The sequence below is a fragment of the Neolamprologus multifasciatus genome, chromosome 16, assembly GCF_963576455.1.
Source record: "Neolamprologus multifasciatus chromosome 16, fNeoMul1.2, whole genome shotgun sequence".
Taxonomy (NCBI): Eukaryota; Metazoa; Chordata; class Actinopteri; order Cichliformes; family Cichlidae; genus Neolamprologus; species Neolamprologus multifasciatus.
The window spans coordinates 4,188,898-4,198,552 of record NC_140454.1 but is presented as its reverse complement, the minus strand read 5'-3'; the positions used below and the strand labels follow the sequence as shown (position 1 = coordinate 4,198,552).

The following is a 9,655-nucleotide window of genomic DNA, read 5'->3' as shown; positions in this document are numbered from 1 at the left end:
AGTGTCAACTTTCTGACAAGAGGCATTTATGCCAAAGGCAACTAGGCGTGCTCCACAGTGCTCTTGCCACATGAACCCTCTGACATTCAAAGTTCATCCCATTCACAGAATGTGTGGGAGGATCCTTGTATGTAGGTGGTATATTAACAGCGTCAAAGTGTTATTTGTGCATCTAGTCCCAGAGGCTCAAAAAGACGTGCTTCCTAAATTATCCTGATTTTGCTTTAAAGAAAGTTAACATTGGTGCAGAAGTTGAAGAATTGTGCAGCTACTTTAATCAAATTAGCTACGTTGGTGAACATATTCAGCTGTTTTGAAATCTGCAGCTCCTGAAGGCTCAAATACAAAGTTTTAATTACAAATCTGGTCAAAAAGTGCACTGACACATGCACATTAATTGGAATTTAGGCCTTCAGCAATTTGCTCTGCCCTTTCCCTCATCGTCCAGTTATATTCCATCACGGTGTGTAATTACCTTTAACTCTGTTCTCTCTTGTAGTTTCTGCTTTTTGTCTCTGTCCTGGCTTTTCCTATATAGCTCTGCAGGTATCGCTGGCTCTGCAGCTGCACGTTTCTTATCTGCAATTAATGGTCCAGCTGACGGAACGAGTGTTTCTTTTTCTGTTGTAATCTCTACTCTCCCCACGCTTTCCTTACTCCATGGCAGAGGCAGATGGTCTCTGAAAAAAAAGGAGTTTTTCTTCCCATGTGCAGATAAATAGTTTTTTTTCTTCCTCCTACAGCAAGGACAAAACGTATGGTGTAGAACTATTGAACTAACTACAATGAACTAGTTTGGAATAGCTGTCAGCAATCAAGAATAAAAAAAATTTAAAATCAGATCTGCTTAAATCAATGCTGCCGTTTCTATTTTCTACTTGTTTGCAATAATTCATGGTTTTCAACTTTAATCTATCTCCCAGTCTGTTTACAACAGAGAAATTACCCGTGATCTCAATCTTTTATGTAGAGTTATGTGCGCACTTACGTCTGCTCTCTGCCATAACAGAGTTGTGAAAAGAAACCTATATGTGTTTTTACACGTACTCTTTCTACAAGCCACAGAAAGGAATTCACTTTGAAATTCTTTCCACATGCTGGAGTTTAATTACATCACACTGAAGGGAAAACCTAGATTTTACTACGACAGAAAACACTCGCCGTGTTCGTAATGGCTGATTGGAGAAAACACTCATCTATGCCTTTAGAGAGGTGGAGCATTGCTGCTGGCTCTGTGGTAATACTTTACTATGCAATGTAAATACCTATCATACAAGTAATACACCTAACAGTGTAACAGATAGCTTTCTACAAGGAAGTATCTCAGTAAAATAATAACTCACACATCACTTTATTAGGTTGTTCAACTGGTTGACAACTTAAACCTTCAATCACCCAATCACATGGCAGCAAGTCAATGCAAAAGGTCACCTGGTCTGATCAGCAACACTTAAATATCAGCGTTAAAATTTGGAGTAAACGCCAAAGCACAGAGAGCTACAGACGTTGCAGTCACACGAATGAAAATCGACGCCAAAGCACAGGAAAGCATTAAAATCTTTATTTTTGTATAATTGCTCTCGAACAATTCTCTCTCCTTTAGGCTAAACATGTAACTGAATTTCTCTATATTTCTCTCTCATTCCATCGATCAGTCAGTAGGGATGCCAGAGAAACTCTGGACCATAAACAGCAGCTTGTTGCCTGTAGCGACAGCTCAGCAGTGATGAGGGGGCCTCGCTTGAGAATCAATAGGAAGCCCCGTGTTATACAAGGCGGAAGGAAACAACACAAGGCACATGAAGTTCTTTAAGACTCACACTCACTATTTACTCGTACTTCCAGTTGCTTGGTTGGTAAATATATAAAATATAAGCAAGTAATCATTGGTCGAGTATATTTAGAGATATAAAGATTCAAGTATTGCAGGTTTAAAGCTACAAAGCATGACTCTGAGTCAGCCAACTACATCGTGGACTACTTTGCCTGAAATAAAACCCAGCTGTATACTAAATAATCATAATCCACGAGGTTTTGGAGACGTCCTACTACTTCAGGCTGCAATAACCATTATTTATTTTAACAATGAATACATGACTAGTGCAATGCAAGGTGGTCTGAGCTACAGATAATCATCACCTACCTTTTCAGTTCTGCTCCATGGAGCATTTTAGCATCTTTCAGCCCATGTTTTGATAGTCTGGCCTATTTCTCAGGAGTTCAATAAGAAGCAAAGCGTGGAGTTATATGCATTAGACTCGCATTCTTCGTGTGATGGCCCGAACAATAAAGTAATTAATGTAACTTAAAATTAAAAAAAACAAAAAAGTTTAAGTAATCCAAAATAAAAGGCTCAATGTAACTGAAGCAGCGCGGCTTTCATTTCTGTTAACACAGATATGTCTCTAATAAAACAAACCTAAGCAGCTGAGACGGACCTGAAGCCATCAACTTATATCTTATCTAAGCACAACTAAAGTTTTTTCATGTTTCTAAGCTGAATTGAGGAAGTTATTGTTTAAGACGATTATATGAAGACCACCATCATCCTGCCAATCACATTTTCTCGGTCGGTTTAACTACACAGAGGCATCCAGTGAGATCCATCACAGAGTGCACATCATACGTTACAGCTTCTCTCACATTAGTGACATCACAGCGCTCTCAACTAAGGCATCTCTTCACACACAAATATAAAGCAACACATGTGACATAAAAACTGATTTCTGGCAGAGAAGCAGCACGTTACATTTGATATGTAGAGAAGACTGTTCCATATTCATGGAAGCAGGACACTGACAGGTCTGTGACTGGCTCCTTCACTCCTCACTGTGAATGCTCCTGAGATCTGCAAACGGGCAGACGTGTCCTCCTGCTGTTCAGTCGTCACTTTCACTGCCTGATTCACTCAGCTGAAGGTCATTTTCTGCAGCGGACGGACAGACAGCAAGTTAAGATTACATACGTGTGTCTTTAAAGCTCAGTTTACTCTTTGCACAGGGTCTCTGCATCACCTTTGTATGGTACAGTTTGGTTTGTTTCACCTCTCCCTTTTATTATTCAATTACTACAACAGTAGTTTATAACTTGAGTTTAAAGAAATCATACAATTAAACACTTAAAAAAATTTACGAATAATCAGACTAATAGAAATGAATAAACAGATCAAAGAAACACACGAACAAGAGAAACCTATGGAGAATTTACAGAGATTATCTTGGAAAAGCAAAATGTGTTTGACACATCCCATTCAGATCATAATTCTGACCACAAAAGCCAAAGACAAGACAGGTGTAAAGAAAAAAAAGGACAAAACAACACTGAATACAGTGCGTGAAGCAGCTACTAATGTGAGTAATGAATACAGTTGATGGTGGAAATATGCTGCAGGTTATCTGGTTAGCCAGACGCTTTAACCCTTTAAGACCTACCATAGAACCAAGTCCGCCAGAGCTTATATTATATTTTTACATGTTGTGGAGCCATTTTTGGGAGCATTTCAAGTTGATATACATCAATACAACCATTATAGCCCAAATTTTAATAATATGTCTGCATTAAGTGCATAGAAATTACATAAATTGCAAAAAAGTGCAATAAACTACAAAAAAATTGAAAATCGTTTTTGTTTTTTTAACATATATTTCTAGTTAGAGAAATTTAAGAGGCTTATCCCTCAAAACTGTAAATACAAAAAGTTGCACAAAATAGTTTCCCACCACAGGAAATTTATTTTGAGTGTCTTCATAGTTTTATTTTTGAAATACACCAATTTCTATATACTGCAGGAAAAACTAAAATAAATATTATAGTGCAAATTTGCAAAAAAGCAGCATATGCATCAAAATAAATTATTTCCAGCAGTGCAATATGAGTCCTAAGCATCCCAGAAACGACACAGAAAGTCATAAAGTCAAAGATAACTTTTAAAAACACCAGTATAGGTTCATGAGGCCCTGATGGTAAAAAAAAAAAAAAAAACTACATTTCCGCGAAAATGACGTCACTTCCGGTTTCGGGCAGGTCATGGCGGACATACAAAAGTTTGCACTGACGTCTTATCCAATGTAGGAAGTGTTATGAACAGCTGATCGGATCGGCAAAGCGTGTTTCTGGAATATTATGTTTTTGTTGCTGCAAGTGCTTTTTATGCAGTTTTTGCAAAGCTATATGTGGAAGGAAACTGTGACCGAGGACAAGCTGATGGCATAAGATGTAAGTACAACTCCTCCGGTTTCATATGCAAAAAAAATTATTGCGCTAGCTCACGTGGTTGCAGAGCTACAGGGATTTAAAAATAGTTACGCAAAACGGAGCGTGCCCGCTCCGACCGGCTTTAAAGGGTTAATAACCGTCAACTACAAAGCTATGTGCTACTAGTGAACTGACTGACATGTGGATGGAGCTTAAGAGCTCCAACTGCTTTCATACTGGGTGACAATAATGAGAACTGCCACTAAAGGGAGAACCTGCCCTTACATGTTATGGAAAACTAATCTTTCAGCTCTGTGGTGCGTATGATTCATGTGTTCATATTTATGTTGACAACTTTAACTTAGAAGCAACCAGGTGGTATTGACTTTCATGTAAAGATGACGTCCGTCTAACTTAGATGAAGCTGAGGGGGTTACTCACTGAGCGTGTTCATGAGTCCTCCTCCGCTCTCGTGGTGGTGGCTGTTGGAGTCGGTGCTGGTGATGATAGGCATGCTGTGGTTGACTGAGGGTGCCGCGGAAGTACGTTCATCTTCTGAATCGCTGCTGCTGGAGCTGTCGTCGCTGCTGGAGGACGACGAGCTGTTAGAGTCTGAGGAGCTGTCGCTGCTGCTCATCTGATCCATGACTCGCGCCTCGGCCATCAGTTCTGGGGGGGGGAAAAAAAGACAAGGGTGTTAAAATGATCTTGGTTCCCTTTCCAATTTCAAGGCTGGAACATCACCTGTATGTCCCAAGTGTAAAATAAATACAGGCAGTCTTTTATTCCACCTTTTGTCCAGCCCCAGAAATGCAGAAATATCCAAAACAAATATATCAGAAAATGTTCTAATGTCCTCTGCCAGGGAAAGCATGCTACTTTAGTGTATCGCCATAAAACTCTGACAAGCTACAGGTTTATTTTGGATCACATCCAACGTGACTTCATAACTAGAATATGTGTTTGCGATCGTGGCTCAAGAGTTGGGTGTTCATCTTGTAATCGGAAGGTTGCCGGTTTGAGCCCCAGCTCGAACCGTCTCGGTTGTTGTGTCCTTGGGCAAGACACTTCACCTACCACCTACTGGTGTTGGCCAGAGGGGCCGATGGCGCGATATGGCAGCCTCGCTTCTGTCTGCCCCAGGGCAGCTGTGGCTACAACTGTAGCTGCCTCCACCAGTGTGTGAATGTGTGTGTGAATGGGTGGATGACTGGGTGTGTAAAGCTTGATCCAACACAGCTGATTTAAATGGCTAAATGACCTCCTCAACATGTCTTGAAGTTCTCCAAAGGCCTGGTAATGAACTGATCACTTGATTCAGGTGTGTTGACCCAGGGTGAGATCTAAAACCTGCAGGACACCGGCCCTCGAGGCCTGGAGTTTGACACCCCTGTTCTAGAGAATCGGTTCCCAGTAGACCAAGTCCTGGAAATCTTAAGTCTGCCTGCGTATCAATCCCGCTTATCGGCTCTTGCACTCTCGCTACAATCAGCTGATTTCAGTTCGTGTGTTGGAGGAGAAAAATAATGGCGCAGTCTGCAGTGTGGATATGGACATTACTTAGCTAGCCAAGAACTGAGAGTGATGGTAAAGCTGAGTGAATGCTCACCCTCACTTTTAAAAAAGTGTTCTGTGTAATATGTGTAATATCTTTGATATGCTGCTTAGAGAGGGTGGTGACAATGAGCCAATGAGAACTGAATCAATAAGTGATATTAATAATGGAATCGGAATCGTTAAATTCTTATCAATTCCCATCCTTAAACATTTCTGCATAAGACTTCAAGATATGACGACTAATTTGTCTATGAGAAAAGATGAGTCTTCTTCTGCCGAACCCAATAAAAATGATACAGACGTGGATGTCATCAGTTAAACACACCAAGTCTGACTCCATGTTACCTCTCTCGATGTCATCCATTGGGGATGCTGGGGAAGTTTTCTCTTTTGGTGGAGAACTTTTAGTGCTGGCTGGGGTTTTGTTACTGCTGCTGTTACTACTCCTCATCTGCTGGCCCAGACGACTGGTCTGCTGCTCCAGTCGAGAATGAATCTTACTGCTACCCTCAGCCCTGAAAATCCACAAGAACAGGCAAACACGGACACGCAGGAGCTTTTAATACTTTTTTTAATTTAAAAAAAAAAAAAAATGTTGATAACTAACCTCTCATTAGGGCTGCCACAAACGATTATTTTGATCGTCAACTAGTCACCGATTATTTTTGCGATTAGTCGACTAATCAGATCATCATCCATTGGACCTAAAAGTACAACTTACTGCACCAGCAGCATCTGCTCTTATATAACTATCATTAGCTTACAGCTTTAAGTGTTTAAGGTATGTGCTAACTAAAAATAAAGACAAGATGATAGTTTATTAAATTTTAATGAAATTTGCAGATTGTTAAGGTGGAGTTTAATAAACTCCTTGCTATCTAGCTTGACGTTTATTCAGCTGTGTAAAAATTATAACTTTAATCTCAGCCAAACCGATTTACTCAGGAACAAATAAAATACTGAAAAAAGCCAAACAATAACATTTTTAAGTTATCTAAGTGACTTAAATATCATGTTTAACCTGAGTAGCAAAAGACGGCGGTGGGTTTGAAAACGATTAGCCGGGAGTCCGGTGTTCTCAAGGCTCTAGGTAGCCTAGCCCCCGGCTAGCTATCGAGCTAGTGCGTAACAGACGTCTCTGAAAACGTCGGAGCGCTTTTGAAAATATGTGGTGTCTTGATAAACTGAGCAGATATTTGAGGTTTACACAGTTACATTCTCGCCTGAAAATATGTTAACCGTTTATTTTGTGACCCAGAAAGAATAATAAGAGTAATATTAAAACTAACTAGCTGCTGCCATTGTTGGAAACTGAGCTGGGCCGCGCTATGAATTCTGGGATAGGTTGGGCCACGAAGTATACACCTGACCCACCCTTCAAATCTGGGGAAATGAAGGACCATTAAATTAGTCGTTGACGATTTTATTAGTCGACTAATCGTGGCAGCCCTACCTTTCATTCTTTCAAATTTCTCTTTTTTGCGGGGCAAAGTTTTATATCAAATAGTGACAGTGGCACTTGCTGCCACACAAATTTGCAAGTGTAAATGAAACACCACTTTAGATTAGTATGCTGCTTCTTTTTAACCCCACCTCGTCTTTTTCACAGCTATGTTGCTGTTGAGCTTCTCCAGTCTGTACTCTCCTGTGTCATGGTTTACAATCAGGATGCACTCTTTCATGTAAGGCCTCTTGGATCCCTTGAAGACCGTTACAGGAGCACTGGAACCCTAAAAAGCAAAATAAATGTAAGTAAGTATGTATGTAAGCTAGTACTATTATGCTAATTTTTCAGAGAATATTTTAACAATTTCTCAAAAAATCTGTCAAAAATTTAAACCACAAAGCTGAAAATGTTGTTGCTCCTCTCTCTCTCTCTCTCTCTCTCTCTCTCTCTCTCTCACACACACACACACACACACAGAAAGTTGAGATCAGCAACAGTTGAGATCTATTGTGGATTGCAAACACTCATCCAAGTTAAAAACATGAGCTCTAAAAGAGGTCTTGAAACAAGATTGCACCATAATCCACCACTGAAATCCACATTTATGTCTTGCAGTGTAAAGCTCTAGAGCACCAGACACTAACCTCTAAATTAGGCAACGTAATAGTGACTTGCTCTCCTTTGCCCACTTCGAGCTCCCCCTCACATGAGGTATCAATGGATGCTGGTTTGAAGTCATCTGTGGCAATTAAAAACAACAACAATTTAAAAAAAACGCAAACGAAAATCAAGAATTTGTAAAATAACACATGGTATATGTACATCACATATAACAATGTGTACAATGTTCTAATAATGACAGTGACATTGCTGAATTTGTAAACGTAAACCACGGATGTATTTGACAGTGCTGCAGTGGGGTACCGGCACCAGCAGGTGGTAGTGTTGTACAGACTTAAGCTGGGCTAACATTATCTAGCATATTGACAACTCTGAGCTTAAAGTCTACGTATATCTCAGAGTTGACTTGCTTAGAAAGTTAAATAAATATACTTTTACAAGCACGTCTCACCAGTAAGTCGACAGCTACGAACTGACGAAGCTGCTAAACTGGCTACACACCAAACAGCTGTTTTCGGATGTTCAGCTAATGCGCTAACTAGCATGCTACGGTTAGCGATCACAAAACCAAACGAGTGAAACCACCACTTACATCGCACTGTGTGATAGGCACTTTTAGGGTGTTTCTCAAACGTTTCTCCCAATTTCAGCACATGTTCTTGATTGTCAAAGTTGGAGTAAGCCGTTCCATTCATTCTGTGAGTTTCATGAGCTGTAAACTTTGAGTTTCCGCTGCTCTTTTTTATCCGATAACCATGTACAGCAACAGAACTTCGGCCAGCTCATTGGCACTTTAAGTCCCGCCCCTTGATAAGTACTGTGCGTTATGATTCGTCAAGCGAAGTGTTTCATTTTCTGATTGGTTCAGGCCAATCAAGATTTTGTCGACAGAGCAGAATCACTCAGTCTCGAGCAATGACTGTAGAAATCTGAGTGATTCCAAATCTATGTTGTTTAACTATAATTCGATTAAATTATTCGCTAACTTGTAGTTGTTTTTAAAAGAAAAAATAATATTGTAAATATCTACTCATCTTGTCCCAGGTTAGACAGACTGTGGACGAGTATTCTAAATAATTGATGGTAATTATTTCAAATTTATTGCTGTGGTGCTTTAATAGTGAAACATATTGCAGGGTTTACTCTGAGGTTGCTTAAAATGCAGTCCACATGTAAAACAAAACACGAATTCCTACTGCTTATTTTTAATATGTTAACTTTATAAGTTTCGATGTTGTTTTTAACCTGTTTTTCTGTTTAACAAAGTAAATATTTGCATTTCAGCACTTACCCAGTACCGTATGCTAAATTAGCAGCATCACGGGAGCTATTAGCTAAATAGCTGAAACAATGTGTCAGAAAGCCCTGGCACTTACTGATTGCAGTTTCAAGCTCCGCAGGCTTCAGGGGGCCTGAGCTCTGTGAACCTTGTGTCAGTAAAAATCTCCTTTTCTGTTCTCTAAACTGTTAATGACTCCTAAGCCTCCTAATTCCTGCCGTGCCTGCGTTTTTACAAAGGCCATATGCTCTGCTGCCTTCAAACATTAAAGGATCAGCATCTAAGTCAATTGGAATGATTACACCAATGCATTTTCACCAACTGGTCACAGCATGGTTTTTCTTATCCACGTTGGACAACATATATACATGCAAGCTGGTGTTTGGGTGGTGGGGAGTGGAATAAGAGATGACAATAGAGAGGAAATTGAGACAGCAGTGGGACTAAATAGTTATCTCTTCAGCATGGTATTACAGTTAGGGTATAAAAATTGTAAAATAGCTAATAAAAACATCATCGTGTTATTTTATCTCTTATTTATACTAGAGATGGACCGA

The 9,655-nt window shown here is 39.8% G+C and overlaps 1 protein-coding gene across 1 annotated transcript; it reads right to left on the bottom strand.

The window, feature by feature from the left end:
• Window positions 1-1,332: 1,332 nt before the first annotated feature.
• On the bottom strand, window positions 1,333-8,624 carry eaf2 (ELL associated factor 2). Its single transcript, XM_085136216.1, has 6 exons — window positions 8,412-8,624; window positions 7,843-7,937; window positions 7,345-7,481; window positions 6,097-6,266; window positions 4,636-4,863; window positions 1,333-2,926 (listed from the first exon to the last, which is right to left on the bottom strand). The coding sequence occupies exons 1-6, from the start codon at window positions 8,512-8,514 to the stop codon at window positions 2,880-2,882; spliced, it is 780 nt and encodes a 259-aa protein (XP_084992342.1). The 5' UTR covers window positions 8,515-8,624; the 3' UTR covers window positions 1,333-2,879.
• Between the last annotated feature and the right edge of the window lie 1,031 nt (window positions 8,625-9,655).

Bases quoted from the DNA above. Each gene is read 5' to 3' on its own strand.
- eaf2 (XM_085136216.1), bottom strand. From the start codon at position 8,514: ATGAATGGAACGGCTTACTCCAACTTTGACAATCAAGAACATGTGCTG. The intron at 7,938-8,411 runs GTAAGTGGTGGT...TAATTGCCACAG, and splicing joins TGCCTATCACACAGTGCGAT to ATGACTTCAAACCAGCATCC. The intron at 2,927-4,635 runs GTGAGTAACCCC...CGTCCGCTGCAG, and splicing joins AGGACTCATGAACACGCTCA to AAAATGACCTTCAGCTGAGT.